Source organism: Microcaecilia unicolor, chromosome 2 (assembly GCF_901765095.1).
Source record: "Microcaecilia unicolor chromosome 2, aMicUni1.1, whole genome shotgun sequence".
In the NCBI taxonomy this organism is placed as follows: Eukaryota; Metazoa; Chordata; class Amphibia; order Gymnophiona; family Siphonopidae; genus Microcaecilia; species Microcaecilia unicolor.
In genome coordinates this window covers 566,330,421-566,354,105 of record NC_044032.1, presented here as the reverse complement: position 1 = coordinate 566,354,105, position 23,685 = coordinate 566,330,421, and the positions used below count along the sequence as shown (strand labels likewise).

At 46.7% G+C, this 23,685-nt stretch overlaps 1 protein-coding gene across 1 annotated transcript in view; it reads right to left on the bottom strand.

Moving 5' to 3' along the window:
• The window catches only part of PCM1 (pericentriolar material 1), an 866,960-nt gene that overhangs the window by 584,593 nt on the left and 258,682 nt on the right, over positions 1-23,685 (bottom strand). Inside the window, 1 exon segment of the mRNA XM_030191464.1 lies at positions 13,896-14,053. Within this exon segment, the coding sequence (XP_030047324.1) occupies positions 13,896-14,053 (158 nt within the window).

The window sequence follows — 23,685 nt, the reverse complement described above, 5'->3', positions numbered from 1 at the left end:
TGGAACTCCGACACCACCTTTGGCAAGAACTTAGGGCTCTCTGTTGGAGTTCCTCAGGGATCTGTCCTTGGACCCCTTCTTTTTTCAATCTACGCCTCTTCCCTGGGCTTCCTGATCTCATCTCATGGTTTCCATTATCTTTATGCTGACGACACCCAGCTTTCTCTCTCCACACCAGACATCACTGTGGAAACCCAGGCCAAAGTATCAGCCTGCTTATCCGACATTGCTGCCTGGATGTCCAACCGCCACCTGAAACTGAACATGGCCAAAACCAAGCTTATTGTCTTTCCACCCAAACCCACTTCTCCTCTCCCACCACTCTCTATTTCAGACGATAACACCTCCCGGTCTCATCTGCCCGCAACCTCGGAGTCATCTTCAACTCCTCCCTCTCCTTCTCTGCGCATATCCAGCAGACAGCCAAGACCTGTCGCTTATTCCTCTATAACATCAGCAAAATTCGCCTTTTCCTCTCTGAGCACACCACCCGAACTCTCATCCACGCTCTCATTACCTCTTGCCTTGACTACTGCAACCTACTCCTCACTGGCCTCCCACTTAACCATCTATCCCCCCTTCAATCCATTCAGAACTCTGCTGCGTGTCTTATCTTCCGCCTGGACCGATATGCTCATATCACCCCTCTCCTCAAGTCACTTCACTGGCTTCCGATCAGGTACCGCATACAGTTCAAGCTTCTCCTACTAACCTACAAATGCACCCAATCTGCAGCCCCTCATTACCTCTCTACCCTCATCTCCCCTTACGTCCCTACCCGAAACCTCCGCTCACAGGACAAATCCCTCCTCTCAGTACCCTTCTCCACCACCGCCAACTCCAGGCTCCGCCCTTTCTGCTTCGCCTCACCCTATGCTTGGAATAAACTTCCTGAGCCCATACGCCAAGCCCCCTCCCATCATCAAATCCTTACTCAAAGCCCACCTCTTCAATGTCGCTTTCGGCACCTAACCATTATACCCCTATTCAAGAAATCTAGACTGCCCCAAATTGATTGATTGCACATTTTTTGTCCTTTAGACTGTAAGCTCCTTTGAGCAGGGACTGTCCTTCTTTGTGAACTTGTACAGCGCTGCGTAACCCTAGTAGCGCTATAGCAATGTTAAGTAGTACTAGTAGTAGGACTACTCTGTTATGAAGAAATTTAGTATAGGGAGCATGGGCCACCAAGGCCTGAAGCTCACTGACTCTACGAGCTGAAGTAACAACCACCAAGAAAATGACCTTCCAGGTCAAGTACTTCAGATGGCACGAATTCAGTGGCTCAAAAGGAGTATTCATCAGCTGGGTGAGAATGATGTTGAGATCCCATGACACTGATGGAGGTTTGGCAGGGGGCTTTGACAAAAGCAAACCTCTCATGAAGCGAACAACTAAAGGCTGTGCAGAGATAGGATGACCTTCTACACCGATGATGGTAAGGACTAGTGGTTAAGGACTAATTGCACTAAAATGAACCCTTACAGAGTTGGTCTTTAGACCAGACTCTGACAAATGTAGAAGGTATTCAAGCAGGGTCTGTGTAGGACAAGAGCGAGGATCTAGGGTCTTGCTGTCACACAAGACGGCAAACCTCCTCCATTTGAAAGAATAACTCCTCTTAGTGGAATCTTTCCTGGAAGCAAGACTCGGGAGACACCCTCAGAAAGACCCAAAGAGGTGAACTCTACACCCTCAAAATCCAGGTCGTGAGAGCCAGAGACTGAAGGTTGGGATGCAGAAGTGTCCCTTCGTTCTGAGGGTCTGAAAACACTTCAATCTCCACGGTTCTTCGGAAAATAATTCCAGAAGAAGAGGGAACCAAATCTGACGCGGCCAGAAAGGAGCAATCAGAATCATGGTTCCCCGGTCTTGCTTGAGTTTCAGCAGTCTTCCCCACAAGAGGTATGGGAGGATATGCATACAGAATACCCTTCCCCCAATGAAGGAGAAAACTAGTTACTACTACTATTTAACATTTCTAAAGCGCTACCAGGGTTACGCAGTGCTGTACAATTTAACAAAGAAGGGCAGTCCCTGCTCAAAGGAGCTTACAATCTGACTCTAGTCTGTCGTGGGTCTGTAGTGTGGAACAGAACTGAGGGACCTTGTGATTGAGCTAAGTGGCAAAAAGATCCACCAAGGGGGTGCCCCACGTTTGGAAGATCTTGCGCACCACACGTGAGTTGAGCGACCACACGTGAGGTTGTATTATCCTGCTCAGTCTGTCAGCCAGACTGTTGTTTACGCCTGCCAGATACGTGGCTTGGAGAAACATGCCTCGACGACGTGCCCAAAGCCACATCTGGACGGTCTCCTGACACAAGGGGCGAAATCCGGTGCCTCCCTGCTTGTTGACATAGTACATGGCAACCTGGTTGTCTGTCTGAATTTGGATAATTTGGTAGGATAGCCGATCTCTGAAAGCCTTTAGAGCATTCCAGATCGCTCGCAACTCCAGGAGATTGACCTGGAGACCTGATTCCTGGAGGGACCAAGGTCCTTGAGTGTGAAGCCCATCTACATGTGCTCCCCACCCCAGGAGAGATGCAGCCGTCAGCACTTTTTGTGGCTGAGGAATTTGGAATGGGCGTGCCAAGATCAAATTGGATCGAATGGTCCAACACCAAAGAGAGTTGCGAAACCCAATGGACAACTGGATCACATCCTCTAGATTCCTGATAGCTTGGTACCACTGGGAAGCTAGGGTCCACTGAGCTGATCTCATATGAAGGCGTGCCATGGGAGTCACATGAACTGTGGAGGCCATGTGGCCGAGAAGTCTCAACATCTGTCGAGCCGTGATCTGTTGAGACGCTCTCACCACAGAAACGAGAGACAAAAGATTGTCTGCCCTCGTCTCGGGAAGATAGGCCTGAGCTGTCGTTGAGTCCAACAGAGCTCCTATGAATTCTAGTCTTTGAACTGGAAGGAGATGGGACTTTGGGTAATTTAAAACAAACCCGAGTAGCTCCAGGAGTTGAATAGTCATCTGCAAGGACTGTAGAGCTCCTGCCTCCGAGGTGTGCTTCACCAGCCAATCGTCGAGGTAAGGGAACACATGCACTCCCAGTCTGCGAAGCAACACTGCGACCACCGCCAGGCATTTTGTAAAGACCCGGGGCGCCGAGACCAGGCCAAAAGGTAGCACAGAATACTGGAAGTGTTGTTTCGAGACGAAATCGAAGATACTTTCTGTGAGCTGGAAGTATCGGAATGTGGGTGTAAGCATCCTTTAAGTCCAGAGAGCACAGCCAATCGTCTTTCTGAATCATGGGAAGAAGGGTGCCTAGGGAAAGCATCCTGAACTTTTCTCGGACCACGAATTTGTTCAGGGCCCTTAGGTCTAGTATGGGACGCATACCCCGTTTTCTTTTGCACAAGGAAGTACCTGGAATAGAATCCCAGCCCTTCTTGCCCGGGTGGAACAGGCTCAACCGCATTGGTGCTGAGAAGGGCGGAGAGTTCCTCTGCAAGTACCTGCCTGTGCTGTGAGCTGAACGACTGAGCTCCCGGTGGGCAATTTGGAGATGTAGAAGTCAAATTGAGGGTGTATCCTAACCGGACTATTTGAAGAACCCACTGGTCAGAGGTTATGAGAGGCCACCTTTGGGGAAAATTTGTTAACCTCCCCCTGACTGGTAAGTCGTCCGGTACAGGCACGTTTACTGCGGCTATGCTCATCTGGAGCCAGTCAAAAGTCCGTCCCTTGCTTTTGCTGGGGAGCTGCAGGGGCCCGTTTAGGCGCACGCTGTTGACGGGGGCTGAATCTGAGAAGGCTGTCGGGCAGGTGGAGTGTACCTATGCTTATTATAAGAATAGGGAGCACTCCTCCTGCTCTTGAAAAAATGTCTACCAGTTGAGGTAGATGCTGAAGGCGCCCGGTGGGAGAAGTTGTCAAGGGCGGTGTCCTGCTGGTTGAGCTGTTTTACAACCTGCTCGACCTTCTCGCCAAAAATGTTATCCCCCCGGCAAGGAACATCCGCAAGCCGCTGCTGGGTCCTACTTTCCAAGTCAGAGGCACGCAGCCATGAGAGTCTGCACATCACTATACTTTGAACAGCGGGACCTGGATGCAACATCAAAAGTGTCATAAGCACCCCTGGACAGGAATTTATGACACACCTTCAGCTGCCTGACCACCTCCTGAAAAGGCCTGGCGTGCTCCACAGGGAGCTTATCTACCAGGTCCGCCAGTTGCTTCACATTGTTCCACATATGGATGCTCATGTAGTGCTGGTACGACTGAATCTTGGACACGAGCATGGAGGACTGGTAGGCCTTCCTCCCAAAGGAGTCGAGAGTTCTAGATTCCCGCCCCGGGGGCGCAGAGGCAAAATCTCTAGAACTGCCAGCTCTCTTCAGGGCAGAGACCACAACCAGAGTCTCTACCGGAAAAGGCAGGTAAGCCGGTGTAGAAGTTGGAGGCAGAACCTGCAAAGGACAAGGAGGCGGTACCGGGCTGTCCATCAACCGACGCATCGACACCTCCTGAATAGAGGGGGAGCGGTCCTCCCGGCTTCGACGCTTCTCGGGTGCCGAAACCCTCGACGCCCCGGAGCTCCCGGTACCGTGTCGAGAAGGAGACCGGTGCCGATACTTCTTGGCCTTCGCCCGAGGCACGGCATCGGTACCCTTCGGTACCGACGAGGAGGACGTCGAATCCAAACACCTCCTCGGGGTCGGGTCCGAAGATGGTCAGTCCCGATGAGCCTGCGAAGCAGGAGCCTTCGAGACAGGTAGAGACCCACTCGACGGCTAACTACTCCCAGCGGTGGTCTGCGGACAGCCATTGCCTGCACTCCTGAGGTCGATGCTTGCTCCGGTGCCGACATCGACACCGCCGAACTCGGTACATCTGTCGACGTCGAAGTACCGGGTAAAGCTTCAAACAGACGGTCCCATTGAGCTTGTCTCACCGTTTGTGTCCGCTTCTTGAGACTGAGACACAATTTACAGGCGGCTGGGTGATGTTCAGGCCCCAGGCACTGAATACAACACGCATGTGGATCAGAACCCGAGATTGCCCGGTTGCAGCGACCGCACTTCTTGAAACTGCTGGGAATCCTCGATGTGATGGATGGAAAAATAGCGGCGGCGAAGTCAAAGTCGTCGATGGTGCCAAAAAGAAAGGCACAAAAAAAGGGAAAAAACCTGAACGGGCGGCTTAAGACGGCTGCAACAGCAGTGAAACGAAACTTAACCGGCCCAACTAAAAGTCTAAGGAAACTTATTTGAAAAAAAAAAAAAAGTAACGGCTCAACGGAGCCAAAGAAGAAAAACTAGAGAGAAATATAGAAGAAAAAAACACAAAAATTGCGATGAAAAAAACGAAGGCTTCTCAGGACGCGCTGAGACGGACCAAAAACAAAGTCTCTCTCAATCGCAGACAAAAAGAAACTGGTGTCCCCGTGCGATGGGCGGGAAGATGGTCTCGCCTGCGCGCGACCGAAGGCTCTATCAAACTTTTGTTGTTAGGTAGATTTCAGGACCTCAGAGCTGCCGTGGACGTCACCCATCAGTGAGAACAAGCAGCCTGCTTGTCCTCGGAGAAAACACAAAGGAATCCTGTTTAAAAGGAATGGATCCATGGAATCTTAGCTGAGATTAGGTGGCGACAACAGTAATTGGGAATCAGAACCGGTTCTGGGCAGATTTCTACGGTTTACACCCTGATCGTGACTGAATATACAGTGGGGGAAATAAGTATTTGATCCCTTGCTGATTTTGTAAGTTTGCCCACTGACAAAGACATGAGCAGCCCATAATTGAAGGGTAGGTTATTGGTAACAGTGAGAGATAGCACATCACAAATTAAATCCGGAAAATCACATTGTGGAAAGTATATGAATTTATTTGCATTCTGCAGAGGGAAATAAGTATTTAATCCCTCTGGCAAACAAGACTTAATACTTGGTGGCAAAACCCTTGTTGGCAAGCACAGCGGTCAGACGTCTTCTGTAGTTGATGATGAGGTTTGCACACATGTCAGGAGGAATTTTGGTCCACTCCTCTTTGCAGATCATCTCTAAATCATTAAGAGTTCTGGGCTGTCGCTTGGCAACTCGCAGCTTCAGCTCCCTCCATAAGTTTTCAATGGGATTAAGGTCTGGTGACTGGCTAGGCCACTCCATGACCCTAATGTGCTTCTTCCTGAGCCACTCCTTTGTTGCCTTGGCTGTATGTTTTGGGTCATTGTCGTGCTGGAAGACCCAGCCACGACCCATTTTTAAGGCCCTGGCGGAGGGAAGGAGGTTGTCACTCAGAATTGTACGGTACATGGCCCCATCCATTCTCCCATTGATGCGGTGAAGTAGTCCTGTGCCCTTAGCAGAGAAACACCCCCAAAACATAACATTTCCACCTCCATGCTTGACAGTGGGGACGGTGTTCTTTGGGTCATAGGCAGCATTTCTCTTCCTCCAAACACGGCGAGTTGAGTTCATGCCAAAGAGCTCAATTTTTGTCTCATCTGACCACAGCACCTTCTCCCAATCACTCTCGGCATCATCCAGGTGTTCACTGGCAAACTTCAGACGGGCCGTCACATGTGCCTTCCGGAGCAGGGGGACCTTGCGGGCACTGCAGGATTGCAATCCGTTATGTCGTAATGTGTTACCAATGGTTTTCGTGGTGACAGTGGTCCCAGCTGCCTTGAGATCATTGACAAGTTCCCCCCTTGTAGTTGTAGGCTGATTTCTAACCTTCCTCATGATCAAGGATACCCCACGAGGTGAGATTTTGCGTGGAGCCCCAGATCTTTGTCGATTGACAGTCATTTTGTACTTCTTCCATTTTCTTACTATGGCACCAACAGTTGTCTCCTTCTCGCCCAGCGTCTTACTGATGGTTTTGTAGCCCATTCCAGCCTTGTGCAGGTGTATGATCTTGTCCCTGACATCCTTAGACAGCTCCTTGCTCTTGGCCATTTTGTAGAGGTTAGAGTCTGACTGATTCACTGAGTCTGTGGACAGGTATCTTTCATACAGGTGACCATTGCCGACAGCTGTCTGTCATGCAGGTAACGAGTTGATTTGGAGCATCTACCTGGTCTGTAGGGGCCAGATCTCTTACTGGTTGGTGGGGGATCAAATACTTATTTCCCTCTGCAGAATGCAAATAAATTCATATACTTTCCACAATGTGATTTTCCGGATTTAATTTGTGATGTGCTATCTCTCACTGTTACCAATAACCTACCCTTCAATTATGGGCTGCTCATGTCTTTGTCAGTGGGCAAACTTACAAAATCAGCAAGGGATCAAATACTTATTTCCCCCACTGTATATGGAAGGGCTGGAGTATAAATTTTAAGAGGTTTCGACATTAGCTTCAGAACTTAGTACAAGAACAGTGCTGGGCAGACTTCTACAGTCTGTGCCCTGAGACTAGCAAGAACAAATCAAATTCGGGTATAAAGTATCACATACCATGTAAATTGAGTATCTTTTGGGCAGATTGGATGGACCCTACAGGTCTTTAACTGCCGTCATTTACTATGTTACTATGTAACACATGTCACACTATCAGGCTCATTTTCGAAAGAGAAGGACGGCCATCTTTTGACAAAAATCGGAGGATGGGCATGCTTCTCACAGGGTCGCCCAAATCAGCATAATCAAAAGCAGATTTTGGGCGTCCCCAACTGCGGGGACGACCAAAGTTCACGGAAGCGTGTCGGAGGTGTAGCGAAGGCGGGACTTGGGCGTGCCTAACACATGGGCGTCCTCGACCCATAATGGGAAAAAAAAAGGGCATCCATAACAAGCACTTGGACGACTTTACCTGGTCCTATTTTCCTTACGACCAAGCCACATAAAGGTGCCGAACTGACCAGATGACCATCGGAGAGAATCGGGGATAACTTCCCATTACTCCCCCCCAGTGGTCACCAACCCCCTCCCACCCTCAAAAAACATCTTTAAAAATATTTTGTGCCAGCCTCTATGCCAGCCTCAAATGTCATACTCAGGTCCCTGTAGCAGTTTTAGTGGGTGCAGTGAACTTCAGACAGGCAGACCCAGCCCCATCCCCACTTACTTGTTACACTTGTGGTGGTAAATGTGAGCCCTCCAAAATTCACTGTACCCACATCTAGGTGCCCCCCTTCACCCATAAGGGCTATGGTAGTAGTGTACAGTTGTGGGTAGTGGGTGTGTGTGTGTGTGGGGGGGGGGGGGGTTGGGGGGCTCAGCACACAAAGTAAGGGAGCTATGCACCTGGGAGCAATTTCTGAAGTCCACTGCAGTGCCCCCTAGGGTGCCCAGTTGGTGTCCTGGCATGTCAGCGGGACCAGTACACTACGAATGCTGGCTCCTCCCATGACCAAAGGGCTTGCATTTGGTCGTTCCTGAGATGGGCATCCTTGATTTCCATTATCGCCGAAAAACAGAAACGACCAAGTCTAGGGACGACCATCTCTAAAGACAACTTATATGTCAAGATTTGGACGTCCCTGACTGTATTATCGAAACAAAAGATGAATGTCCATCTTGTTTCAATAATACGGGTTTCCATGCCCCTCCACCGGGCAGTGGTGTAGCTACGTGGGGCTACGGGGCCCTGGAACCCCCGGCCGACGACCCTCTCGACCACCCCCCCACCCCCGCCGCCAACCCTCCCCCGCCGTGGGCTACTTTTGCTGGCAGGGGACCCCAATCCCCGCCAGCCGAGGTCCTCTTGCAAGGCTTCGTTCTGTTTCTGTGAGTCTGACGTCCTGCACGTACAACATACAGGACGTCAGAAACAAAACGAAGCCTTTGTGGGGAGAAGAGGACCTTGGTTGGCGGGGATTGGGGTGCCCCACCAGCAAAGGTAGCCCATGGCGACGGCGGGGGAAGGTTGGCAGCGGGAGGGGGGATGTCGGCAGCACCAAGGGGGGGGGCCTAATATGTGCCCCCTCAGCTCGGGCTCTGAACCCCCCTCCCGCCGAAGTCTGGCTATGCCCCTGCCACCGGGACGTTTTGCGAGGACGTCCTCAGCAAAACTTGGGCGTCCCTTTCGATTATGCCCCTCCATGTAACTCAAGCAGTAAGAGCAAAATAAGTGACAGAATTTATTGCTCCTGGTAGAAATCTTAGCTACAGCACAAAAGCAACACTTACTGACAAAAATCATGTTTATTTAGATTTATTTGCCTAGCAAATATAGGCTGAAAGCTACCTTGCACAACACCTAAAAATGAGAAATGACTTATATCTGTTACTATAAAAAATAATTTTGGCAGCAGTACTTTGCAGTAACTGCAATCTATCCAACAGTTTATTTGGTAACCCAATGTAAACTGAATTAGAATAATCCAGTTGTGACAATATGAAGATATGAAAGATAGGTCTACCCCTTTATGGATTAACTAGTAAAATAGGCCCGTTTCCAACAGAAATGAAATGGGCGCTAGCAAGGTTCCAGGGCCCTCTCCCTACCTCCCTCTGTCTGTCCTCCGAGTTCCATGCCCCCCACCTGTCTCCCTCCCTGTCCTCCGAGTACCAAGCACCCCTCCCCTTCGAGTTCCAGGACCAGCCCTCCCCTTCCAGTTCCAGGCCCCCCCTTCCCTCTCCTGCCCTCCGAGTTCCACACCCCCATGCCTCCCTCCCTCCCTCTCTGTGCCCTCGGAGTGGAAGCAGGATGTGTGCGGCTGGCCCTCCCCTTCGTAAGTGCCGGCTGTTATTTAAAACTTCTTACCTCGTGGTCCGCCGGCAACAGTGAAGTCGAGCAGGCACGGCACGGCGCTTCACACTGCCTTCGCTTCTGTTTCAGCTCTGCCTCTGGTCCCACCCTCATTTCCTGTTTGCGGAAGAGCGGGACCAGAGGCAGAGCTGAAACAGAAGCAAAGGCAGTGTGAAGCGCCATGCCTGCTCAACTTCACTGTTGCTGGCGGAGCACCAGGTAAAAAATTTTAAATAACAGCCGGCACTTACGAAGGGGAGGGCCAGCTGCACACGTCCTGCTTCTACTTGGAGGGCACAGAGAGAGAGTGAGGGGGACGTGGAACTCGGACAGGAGTGGAGGGAGGTAGGGGGGCATTCTGTGCAGACCTCTGGATGAGAGGGGGAGCGAGGAACTCGGACGGGAGTGGAGGGAGGGAGGGAGGGGGGCATGGAACGGGTGCTGGCTTCCCTTCCCAGGTTGTGAACTCGGGGGGGGGGGGCCCGATTCTGTGCAGACCTCCAGTGGCTACTGCTGGCTTCCCTCCCCTCTCACTTCCCATTGGTCCGCCCTGTGACGTCATCCCCAGGGCAGACCAATGGGAAGTGTGTTACAAACCCAGGCATCCAGACGGAGGTGCAAATTATTATATAGGATTTACATTGGCTACCAGTGTAAGCCAGAATTATCTAGGTTTCTTGTCTAGTATTCAAATCATTACATGGCTTAACGTCAATTTATTTGTATGACTTACTTTTTTGTTCTTTTTCTCAATTAACAAATTTAAGTATAATAACATTCTTCTATACCCTCCAGTACAGTACTTAGGGCCCTGTTTACTAAGGTGCGTTAGTGTTTTTAGAGTGCCTACACTTAGCGCATGCGCTCACCATGTAGGCGCCAATAGGGATATTGTAGGCATATACTGTAGGCATATACATGATTAACGCTCATACATAGCTAACATGCGTTAAAAACGTTAATGTGCCTATAATTCTGCTTAGTAAACAGGGCCCTTTGTGTTTAAAAGAAATAATTACCGATCATATTCATATTTAACTGCTTTTTATTAAATTCTTTACCATTGGATCTAAAGACTTGAAAACATATGTTCAATTTCGGAAACATCTTAAGACATTTTTGTTTAATGAATGTTTGTTCAATCTGTTTGATAATGGTCTTAATTTATTTTGGTGATTTGTATTACTGGATGTATTCTTTGTTATGTATTATGTGTACTTGATTTGTATTTTGGTATTTTAGTCCTGTGGACCAGTAAGGAATTTGGCGGTTAACAAATACCAGATTAGATTAACTAGATGAGACTTTAATGCTGCATCCCCTGCCTAATGTCACAACCAGAGTTGCCAATGTGCTGTGACAGCCAAAGGAATTCTGTGGGCAGTAACCCATAACATGTCATAAACAGCATCCACCAAGTAGGCCAACCCCGCTTCCAGCTGGATATTATGCTGCCTGTCTTATGTTACAGACTGCTGATGCCACTTCAGGTATGCTCTAGCCACGAACAAGCTGTACACTGACACTTGAAGGCCCAAAGAGGCCACTTCAAAGACTTATTTCAGTGAGCCTTCTCGCTTCCCAACCTGTAGGTCATTTAAGACAATACCCCCTTCCAACAGCAAGGTGGTCATCTTAATCACCACCTTAACAAAGGAGTCCACCCTAGGAAGCTGCAATTTATCTTTCTCCTCCAGAACCATGACTCTTCCTACTTTCAGCCCCTCATCCGGTGAGACACATTCTACTATAATCATGTCTTCTATGTCTGGATGCATTGGGAATGCCTTAGAAGGGCCTCTAAGACCATTCATGGTCAAGGAAGATGAAACAACACTGAAGCAGGTGGTTCCCTCAATGGACAGTTCCGCCAAAGCCTCAGAAATAAGAGTACTGACCTTCTCTTTATGAAACCTCAGTACTTTTGGGTCATCTCCTCCTCAGGAGGGAGCTCTCCCCCCCCCCCCCCCCAACAGCTCCTTCAATGATGGCTCCTCTGAATAGACCAAGGCCACATCAGATAAGGAGGGAGAAGCAGAGACAGAACTCCAGGAGTGGACAAATCATGCTAAATGAGATCTCTTAGGAGCAAACAGGGCAGAGGGGAAACTGAAGCACCTTGTAGCAACTGTGACTGTCCCTGTTTCAGTAAATAGGCCTGGTGTAAAAACAAAATAAACTCTGGAAAAAACTAAGATCGCAATGCAGCTGAATGCTCTGTAGGGCCCTGAGGTTGTAAAATGGTGGCTGTGCTCCACACATGATCAAATTAAGGCTATTCCTCACTGCCAGTCGTCCCCAACAAAATGGTGCCCGTTCCCGCGCTCTCCTGCATCAAACTGTATATCGGTCCTATCAGAGAGCCCAACGTCCCAAGAATGCTCGACTACTGCACCAAACTCGAAGATGTGCTGCCGACTACCGTTTTCCCCATGTCCCACAGGAATCCCCACTTGCACACACTGCAACGCCATCTAGTGGGTCCCAAAGCAGGAAAACCACTTAACTGCCTCTGCGGGAGTCACCATTCACCCCGAGTGGCACAAATGGAGTACAACGCAATCCCAAGCGGTGAGTCAGAATCCCTCCCCTGCACCAAGTAGAAATTGCAGCCCTCCAAGCAGTTCAGAGTCAAACTTTAGTCCAACTTACCACTGCTGGCTGCTGCCTCCAAGGTCACTGTCTCTATAAGTCTTACTCCAGATGAGAAAGAATAAGGACCGATACTCTGTCCCACGCTCTCCAGTAACCTCACCTTTTTTATTTTTTTTTTTAAGGTTGTTATTCAGGACAAGGAGAGCTCCACATGAAACAGGAGAGGTGAAGGGAGGGGAGAGGTGGGGAGAGGTGAAGGGAGGGGAGAGGTGGGAAGAGGTGAAGGGAGGAGAGGGGAGAGGTGGGGAGAAGTAAATTCACAGGGCACCAGAGACGGCTGGAGACAGAACATACTGAAGAGTTGGACTGAGAGATGCTTCAACTCAATTTTCAGTTCTGTATCTCCACCTGCTAGCTGATGGACACAACTACCCTCTGATTCTGGAATAGTGGGAAGCTACGTAATGAAAATCAGCTCTTCTGAATTCCTTTTTACCTTATATCTAATCTTACCAAATCATTCCCCACATCTGGTTTAAGCAAACTATGAGGTCCAGATTCAAAGGTTTGCCCAGATAACTTTAGGAGTCAGGCAGAAAAACCTTGAGTTCCAAATCAACTAAATCTTGTTTAGGTTGTTAGTCAACACTGGGGATCTGAAATTACCCAAATAATGCTGGTCAGCTAACAGCTTTCCAAAAATTAAAAGGGCAGTTTTTGTTGTGTCTTCTACCTCCCCCCCACCCCCCTCCCACCCCCACCCACAGCTTCCCTCTCTCTACAAGAAAATACAAGGAAACGGAAGAACTTTCGAAGAAGCAAGAGTCCTTTTTATTACCTTTGGGGCCGTTTTATTAAAGCTTAGAGCACTAAATGCTAAGATGCCCACAGATATAAAATTGGCTTTTTAGCATTTAGAACACACTAGTTCTGTTCACGCACCTTAACCTTTAATAAAAAAGGGCAACTTAGTTTGTTTCCTTTAAGTTGTTTGATGCTGTTGCATATGCTCCATATCAACAAGCAGTTCATGACAAGCACCAAAAGCATGATGCAAATACCTGACTCCTATGCATTATGGAAACTTTACATAATGGGAATTAGAATATTTTGCACATCATGGTCTAGATAGAAGTCAAAAGAACAGCAGCCAACTCACTGAATCTATGTTTAAACAGCAGAGCTTTCTTAAACTGCTCCACGCTTTCAATTTTTTCAAGGAAACAAAGGAATTTTTATTGGAAAGAAAGTACTCTAAAAAAAAAAAAAAACTGTTCATATAATAAAAGAAGCTGTAGTAATTAAATGATTTGTTCTATGTATTTTTCAATAATAAAACATCTTGTTAAATCTCCAAAAGCTGGCTCCATCTTTTTCTCCTCCAGACATTTTTAATGTGAAATAGAATTTACTATAAATACAACCAGTTTTAGGTCTTGAAATAAATTAGTTCAATAAAAAAGTATCACCTATAACTTGGTTGTTGATTCTTATTTCTACAAATCTGTAAATAAAAAGCTTTCAGGAATAACCTATTTCTGTCTTTTAATGCTACCCTGACATGAAATTTATGCTCTGTACAATACATGATTTACTTTGAAACTTGTTTCAAACATTACTCCACTTTAGCATACCTAAGTTTGAAGGCAAATTTAGGGTCCTTAGGTTAGTAGCTGCCTTGTTGTTTATTTCACAACTGGTATTAAGCAGTCGACCATCTTGATTATTAGTTCCACACTGAGCATTCGCATTGATATTCATTTCAACCCAGTTACCAATCGGCTGTGGATTTCTGGGGGAAGGGGGAGAGAAAAAAAAAAGTAACATCATTATTATTTTTTTTAATCCAGAATGAGTATAACCAAAGCTTTCGACAATCTAGCATGTTTCCTTAAGCAGCAGTTAGTGAATTGTTTCGACACTTCTTTGTAGAAACTATTCTACTCATCCCTAGCTTGGCCAAGCAATGTACAAAAACTGATAGAGGCAGTAGCTAGAGACATTATGTGGGCGAAGTTGCTGGCACAGCAGCAATCACAACACTAACACTGGGTAAACAGCTTAAAGCAAATGGAAGGAGTCTTGTTCCTGGTAGGATAAAACATGCTACTGGTAGGTTCTAACACAGGCTAAAGGGCCAGAATGGGTCAGTGCAACAGTTAATGACTGCCAGTTGGTTTTGGAACTGAAACTAAGATTCTGTATTCCTGTGACTGTTCTCTTGTGCTTGACTGCTTAAATATTTTAAATTTAAATGCTTTACTTTTTGTCTATTAGATTGTAAGCTCTTTGAGCAGGGACTGTCTTTCTTCTGTGTTTGTACAGCGCTGCGTACACTTTGTAGCGCTCTAGAAATGTTAAATAGTAGTAGTATTAAAAAAAAAAAATACCTGACACATCAAAGCAAATTACTTGTGCCTTTAAGAATTTTCAGCTTACAAATCACGTTCAGATACTGGATATTTACAGGCTCTTGATTATGTCTATTTCTACTACTTTATGTTTCTATAACACTATTAGATGTAAATAGTACTGCACACAAACACATAAGAGACAGTACCTTCTCAACAGAGCTTACAATCTATTCAAAACAGACATAATATAGGGTTTCATTTACTATGAGAATGATTAAAACAAATATTAAGCAGGTGAATAAGAGCTAATAGTTAAAACACCCTTGAAAAGGTGGGGTTTTAGCCTGAATCTGACTAGGGTCAAGATGAAGCGTGATGAATCAAATCCAGAAGTCTAGTCCAAGCATATAGCACAGCAAGAAGGAAAATGGTGGTGGAGGAAAACAGTGCAGACTAGTAAAACATGCCCGTTTCTCACACAAATGAAACAGGCACTAGCAAAGTTATTATCCAAGTTCCAGCTTGGCCCCCTCCCTCTCCCCTCTCATCCGAGTTCCAGGCTCCCCTCTTTTCCAAGTTCCAGGCCTCCCTTCCTCCCTCTGTCTCCTCCGAGTTCCAGGCCCCTCTCCCTCCCTCTCCTCCAACTTCCAGCCCCCTCTCCTCCTCCCCCCTCCCCTCCGAGTTCCAGGCTCCCCTTTCCTCCTAGTTCCAGGCCCGCCCCCTCCCTCTCTTCTCTCCCTCTCCTCCGAGTTCCATGTCCCCCTCTCCTCCGAAATCCAGACCCCCGCGCCTCCCCCCCTCTCTCTCTCCCCTCCGAGTGGCAGCCCGACCTGCACTGCCCGCCCTCTTCTCCCAGTCCTCCGCCTGCCCCTCGCCTTCCTGCGTGCCAGCCTGAATTTAAAAATTCTTACCTCGGGGTCCGGCAGCAGCAATGAAAGTCGAGCAGGCACGGCACTTCAGCCTGCCTTCCCTTCTCTCTCAGCTCTGCCTCTGGTCCCGCCCTTCTGGAAACAGAAAATGAGGGCGGGACCAGAGGCAAAGCTGAGACAGAAGGGAAGGTGTAGGGAAAGATAAGAGAAGCGATACTGAAAAGCTGCAGAATGAATACACTTATAAGTCAGTAAGAGAAGTTTGAACTCTATAAGGAAACAGAAAGGGAGCAAATGGAATGACTTGCGAACAGGTGTTATGTGAGAACAGCAACAATGGTGAAAGTAAGTAGTGCATCAGAATTCTGAAAAGACTTGAAAAAGAAAGAGATGGCTTAGTGGGAGACCTGTGAGGAGAAGGTTGCAATAGTCTAAGCTAGAGGTGATGAAAGCAAAGATAAGGATTTTGGTAGTGTATTCAGAAAGGAAGGGACAAATTTTGGTGATGTTCTAAAGAAATAGGTTTTAGCAGTCTGTAGGATATGGGCAGAGATAGGGAGAGAGAAGTAAAAAAAAAAAAAAAACTCCAAGATTACAAGCTGAAGAGACAAGGGTGACCATATTATCCACAAAATAGAGAATTAGAGCTGGATTTAGGGGGGGGGGGGGGGGGGGGGGGAATAAGAAGCTCCATCTCAGCCTGGATCACTTTCATGCAGTGGTGGACCACCCAAGCAAAACTGTCAGACAAACAGACTGAGATCTGGGCCTGGATTCTTGGTGAAATTTCTGGTGTGGAAGGGTAGATCTTGCAGACGAAAGTGTAAAAATGGTACTGAAAATCATGAGAAGGGATCAGAGCATCGAGGGAATAAGTATAAGGAAAGAAAAAGAAAAAAAAATACCAAGCCAGCACTCTGAGGTAAACAGACTGATAGTGGAATAGAAGTGGAGAAGAATTCACCAGACAATACACAAAGTGTAGTGGGAGATAAGAAGAAAACCAAGACAGGCCAGAACCCCGAAATCAAAGTGAGGACAATTCATTAAGGAGTAGATGGTGACTGACAGGTCAAAAAGGATGAAGTTTTGGTAATAGCCTTTGAATCTGGCCTGAAACAAGTCACTAGAGACTCTGGCAAGGGCTATGTCTATAGAATGCAAAGAATGAAAGCCAGATTTAAGTGGATCAAGAACAGCATGAGAAGGAAGAAAAATGTAAAGACAGCTATAGTGAACAGTACGAGAGGAGGAAGATGAAACGATAGCTGGAAGGTATAAACATAAGAACAGGCAGGTATGATCAACAGGTCATTATAGCTACTACGATAGTTGGAAGGGCAAGTAGGGTCCAGTGAAGAGGGTTTTTTGGGGAGCAGTATAATAACCACAGCATGTTTTAAAAAAAAATTCAGGTAGAATACCAAAGAAGGAAACAACCCACGAGCTGGATCACCAAAGACAGAACAAAAATGGAGCGCTCAAAAAGTCCTTTCAGTTACACAAATGGCTTGAATGCTCCATTTTTTTTCTATCTCCTCAAAAAAAAAAATCCAAATCTGTATATTCTACGTAGTATTTTATAAAACACAGTTACATAAATATGAAATACTCCAGGAACATTAATATATCCCATGCACTTTAAATAATAAACTAATCTAAGCACATTATTTAAAAGCTAAAATGATACTCTAGGCATGATTCTGCAGCCTAAATCCCCACCCATATTTTTAAAAGCATACCAAAAATACCCTCAGGATAACAAATTATATACAGTCTTACAGGCTAAATTGCACAGATGGGTCATTCCATGCCAAGTGGTCTGGTGGTCCCTGCGCGACCATCACAGATTTCGATGAAATTTTCTGTGAACATTCATACATGTTCCCAATGAACAATGGTAAAGTTTTACGTTCACCGATGCAATACTTGCTGAGATATATTAATCTGTTTGGCCCCATACTGCAGCCTTCTATGGTATGACTCCAGCGCTGCGTATGCCTTGAAGCGCTATAGAAATGCTAAATAGTAGTAGTAGTATTTCGGCAACTTTGAGACACTGTATCTCCGGCAATATTTTTTGTTGAGAGAAACAAAACTTGGCCATCTTGTACAACGTTTTGCGCTCTATTAAACAAAATAATAAATCTTCATGAGAGATTTCCATGAAGAAAACTTGGAGCAAACTTGGTCCGAAAAATTTGCAGCACGAAAAAATTGTAAAGTTTGGCTTTTTATATCTCTGGAATTAAAGGTGTGATAAACGTGAAACTTTGCACACAACAACTTATCAACACAAGGTTTTCGAATATAAAATTTCATTCTCCTAATATTTTCCATTAGTTCACAAATTGAGTGTAAAGTTGATGATTTTTTCAAAAACGCCAAAAATAGGGTATTTTTAGCCCACTTTTACAAAAAAAGACCTTCTGGAAACTCTTTTTAATCATTTTCATTAGAAAGAGCATGTTTCAAACCCCTTAAAAAAGTAGGTTTTTCATCGCTGGCATATAAGCCCTAGAAATAGGGACAAAGTTGAGGACGTTGCTATCGCAACATCATATACTTCAACATGTATTTTTCTATATTGTGTCGTTTTCGTTCCATTTCTGCTGAAGTTTAAAGTGTTTAATTCATTTTTTGTATGCTATATGAATCTGTTAGTCTACTAGCGGTGCTTCTACACTGACATTGGTTAAATATTCTGTAAGTACTTTACTGATGCCGCGCATTAGCATGTTTCAGCTATAGGATTCTGTACTGTGCAGGTGTAGTTGTATGTTTCTGTCATAACATAAGAATCTTTATAACTTCTCTTTGTCAAATTCGCATTAATTTAATACACTTACTTCATATTATTAATTATTGCGATTTTGCTTAATATGCGAAAAATGAATGTCAAAGAGTCAACTGACAATCCCACTTTGCCCATTTGCGTTGTTGGGAAAAAACTGTCATCAACTTGCCACCATGGTGCATTTTATTCTAAAGAAATTGGGCTGCATTATGTGCACAGCTTGTCCGCCAGTGAAAAAATGCTCATTACTCGGCGATCAGAGGTTGAGTTCACAGACGACGACCAAATCTGCCTCCATCACAAAGCGATGCATTTGGAAAAGTACGAAATGAAGTAAAAGTCGTGCTGCAACCCATTCGACAAACAAAATCACATAGTTAAACATGGACTGTTGAAAGTCGATCTAGCTATGTCCGATGATTTGAAACAAATTGAAAACAAATGTGAAGCCGGGCCAAAAAATGAGTTCCAAGTGTAAAGCCAAATATGTTTCTATGGTCGAAAGCAAGGCAGAGTCATCGTCATCAGAAAATTACGATATGGACATTTCAGACACTCTTGATTAAAGTTTGACTGATTTGGGGACTTCTCCATTAAAAATTCGGAGGTTGGCCAGTAGGGATAAAACTGGATATGTGAAAAAAAAATTGAACATGTGCAGAAAATGGTAGCAGAAAAAATAATGGTAGCCGCTGCAGTATCAGCCGAAGATATTGGACAAACTAGCAAGTCGGCTGCTAAAGAATGCCTGTCATGCCAAGATTACACTGACCTAATCGAAGATGTGAAAACAAAAATTAAAATATCCAATAGATTCATGAAAATTCAATTTTTGACATTGGCCCCAAAGAGTTGGTCAATACCGGTGACAGCAAAAACGTATAGCGTTTCAGAACGTATGGTTAAAACCGTGCGAAAATTAAAGTGAGAGAGGCATTTGTGCATTACCAGATGCAAAAGTTGGCAAACTGCTACCAAAGGCAATCGCCAACGAAGTTCGAGATTTCTACGAGGATGATGAATTTAGCAGGTTGTGCCCTGGTAAAAAAGATTTTGTTTCTGTTTGGCTTGATGGCATCAAGGTTCAAAAACAAAAGCGATTGCTACTGTGCAGTCTGAAAGAACTGTATGTAGCATATCGAAACAAATATGGTGCTGAAATTGGTTTTTCCAAATTGTGAGCTCAGACCAAAGTGGTGTGTTACTGTCGGTGCCTCAGGCACACATTCCGTCTGTGTCTGCACCTTCCATCAGAATGTTAAGCTTATGCTACAAGGTGCCAACATTAAAGAAGACTAGAAGATGCTCATGGGAAAGGCAGTTTGCGATCTGGATGCCAAATATTGTATGTTGCAGCGATGCCAAAACTGTCCTGGTGAAGAGGCACTGATAGCATATTTTGAAGAAATATTTGAGGACTGGGACTCAGAAGAATCAATAGAATTCAAACAATGGGTTCATACTGACCGTGAAACGCTCGAAACACATGTTCTCACTGTTGACAACTTTATTGAAAAACTCGCTAGCAAAATTTGGAAACTGACTGGCCACCACTTCATTTCAAAACATCAAAGCGAATATTTGAAGTCATTAAAAGCTGGCCTAAAAGAAACTGAACTTATCGTACTGATGGATTTTGCACAGAATTACTTGTTTGTTGTCCAAGACGCCGCTCAAGGCTTTCACTGGGAGAATTCACAATGCACAGTGCATCTATTCGTCGCTTATTATATCAATAAAGATGGCATGCTGCAAATTGACAACTGCTGCATAATTTCTGATCATATGCAACATGATACGGTTTCCGTACACATGTCCATTCGGAAGTTGATTGAGTTTTTGACGAATAAAACGAAGATTACAAGAATATACTACTTTAGTGACGGTTCAGCAGCACAATACAAAAATTACAAAAGTTTCATCAATCTGTGCAATCACAAGAATGATTTTGAAATTGAGGCCGAATGAAACTTTTTTGGCACGAGTCATGGCAAGTCACCATGTGATGGAGATGGTGGCACGACTAAACATTTGGCTGCTCGAGCCAGCCTCCAGCGACCATTAACTGACCAAATACTGACGCCAATAGATCTGTTTAACTTTTGTGACAAAAACATTCATGGAATTAAATATATATATATGTTCCGACTAAAGAAATCCAAGAAAACAGGATTCTGCAAGAAGAAAGATGGAAAGCTAGCTGCACAATAGCTGGCACAAGAGATCATCACCAGTTTGTGCCAGTTGATTCGAATTCAATTTCTGTCAGCAAAGTCTCAAATGACACGATTAACTTTGTGGCCAAAATTTCCAATATCGTCGATCCTAATTTAAAATTGGCCAAACTATTGCCTAGCTGTTATGTTGCCTGCATTTATGACAATAAGTGGTGGGTAGGCAGCGTTGTAGAAATTTCCATCGAACAAAATGATGCATTGTTAACATTTATGCATCCACCAGGCCCAGCTCATTCATTTTAATGGCCTGAAAGAAAAGATGTTTGTTGGGTTCGAGCACAACATCTTATTTGTGTGCTCCCAGCACCATCAGTTACGTCATCAGGCCGCCAGTATCAATTCCCAGAAGTGACACTAAAGAAAATGGCTCATAAATTCAATAATAAATAAGCAATCGCTGGAATTTGGCAGTTCATACAAACATTACGGACTTTGGCTTGGGAACCATTTAAGATACCCACTTTAGCATAGGAACCTAGGATAAGCTGCCCAATCGTCGGCTTGGGAACCGGACAGATACCCACACAAGGCTATGGAACCTTGATGAAGAATCCAAACTAGAGGCTTGGGATCCTCATCCAAGAAACCCACCCGTGGCTGGTATTGCACAGCTATAGGCCGTGACCCCTATGGCAATGGGGTTACTGGTTCAAGTTCCAGAACTGGTAGTGACAATGTCACCATGGACCAACGCAATTTAGGTACTAATGAAGTCTGTATAAAACAAAAATAATAGAATGCATGTGATGTTGCGATCGCAGCGTGCGATAGCAACGTCCTCAACTTTGTCCCTACTTCTAGGGCCTTATATGCCAGCGATGAAAAACCAACCCTACTTTAAGGGGTTTGAAACATGCTCTTTCTAATGAAAATGATTTAAAAAAATAACATAGTAGATGACGGCAGAAAAAGACCTGTACGGTCCATCCAGTCTGCTGAGGTGGAAGGAGGTGTTTCAGAGAGCTCTGCAGACTTCCAGTGGGAAGGGAGTGAGGCCTAGCTCCCTCCCCAAGGATGTGGAGGGCCTCTGGGGAGCGTTCCCCAGGACAGGCCCAAGCCATGGGGCCTCTTGGGCTCAGGGACCAGAGGGTCAGGAAAAGCGGTCCCCTCCCTTGCAGTGCCGCAGGGAGGAGGGAAAGGAGCCCTGTGGATAGAAGAGGGCCAGACTACAAGGGAGGAAGCCGGACTGGTACCCCCCTCGCGGCCGCACGACGTCCAGCAGGTGAGGGGGGGAGAGAGCTGGCAGAGGCCCTAGAGAAGAGCTGGTCTGAGAAGGAAAGAGTGGTAATGGAGATCTGTCAAGAGGCCCTGCCGGAGGTGGAGGAGGAAGGCAGTGAGGACAGTGACGATCTAGAGGAGGAAGAGCTTGTGGACTACTGCCAGGATCCAGAGGACCCGGCCAGTGGCATAATTAAAATGGTGAAGAGAATTAAAAGTACGGAGAAGGAGGTGGTGGACCTGGGGAAGCGAGTCAAAATGGCAAAAGCCCTGAGCAGGCTGGCCCCTGCAGAGCATCGCAAGACCTATATGAAAGAGGAAACCAGGCTGCTTAGGCTTCTCCAGAAAAAAGAACAGCTGCTGAGGGCCCTGAGGAAAGGCCCTGGAAATCCTCTGAGAGAACTCTATATCAACAGAGACAGGATGGTCTCGGGGGAACAGGCCCCGTCAGCCTCGGTACAGTGGAAGCAACAAACAGAGCAGGAAGGAATCAGCCCAGGCTTTGGACCCCAGAACATTGAAGCATCAGGGGAGCTGCCAGGAACAAGCACCCAAAATACATTAAAATTCATGCAATACCTTGCTAGTCAGTCGGGGCCTCTGCAGGCAGCTTCTGGAGTAAGCAGGACTGAAGGTGGGGCTGTGGAAGCCTCATTGAGAGCACCCGAGTATGGGAGAGCAGAACAGGAAAAAAAACTTTAACACTAAGACTTTTCACATTGTTGAAACAGAGCCTGGAATTTCAGGAGAGAGACCTTTTTCCACAGAAGTGGTGGTGGAAGTTGAAACAGAGAACTTACCTGGAGAAGAGGCAAGGGGTAGGCAGAGGCAATTGCAGCCACAGATTGTCCTGTTCCCATTGCCTGTAGTAGGAGCAGACGGCAAGGAAAAAATGCCTGCCCCAGCACAGCCTGGGAGGCGTCACCCACAAAGCTCTGAGGAGCAGGATGTTCCAGCCAATCAACCTGCAGCAGGGCTAAGGACTGCAAGTGGAGATGTTCCAGCAGGGAGCTGCCTCTTAAAGGAGAATGCAGGTAGAAAGGCAGGTGAAGACTAGGAGTGGTTTTCGATAGAGAAAGCACAGGAGGACACACAGTGTTCCCCACAAAAAGGTTCAGAATGGCAAGGCACTGCGCTGCCGGGTGGCGGGATGCCACGCCCGCCCAGCACATTGGAGCAGGAGGCGCCAGCCAATCGGGCTGGAAAAGCAGGGACGGCCGCAGAGGAGCTGCAGTGGCCAGTAGGGGAGAATGCTACAGCGCAGGAGGATTCCCCACGTTTGGGAGAGCGAGTGGTGCTGGAGTGTGGGAAGCCACGCTTACTTGGCAAAACGGCAGAGCAGGAAGTCCCAACGAAGCAGGACGCCAGAGGGGAGACCAGTTCCCAGAAAAACAGCGGGCACGCACAGGGACAACTGGAGCAGCACGTTGCAAGGAGGGACCCAGCACAGAGAGCAGGTTCCGGGGGGGAAGGAGGGGGGGGAGGAGCGGGAGGTGTTTGCCTTGCAGTGTGCGCCAGAAGGAAACTTGACTGGTACCTTTGACTTTGAAGTTGGCCAGGCTGCGGGCCGGGAGGGTTGGCTTGGTGGGAGGGGGAGGGGGTCAGGGGCATTGGGAGGGGAACAAGTATTTAGGGGAACCTGCTCTCACTGTCTCTAGCGAACGTGTTGAAGGGGACAATGGCAGGTTTTTTGCTGCAGGGGAAATGGTACAGAAGGACACTGTGAAGGCAGGGGATGTGCAAAGTCTGCTGATAGAAGGGAGAGAAGGGAGGGAGGGGAGGGAGGCTGAGAGAGGGAGCAAGAGAGAGAGGGGGGTACGGCACAGCAGGAGCAGGGGGGGTCTCAGTGCAGGAGATGGAGGAGGGGGACGGTGGGGGGGGGGGTGCTCCATCCTTTGCGGCGGTAGTAGGTGGGAGGGGCGGGCGCAGGGGGAATGGGGGGGGGGCAG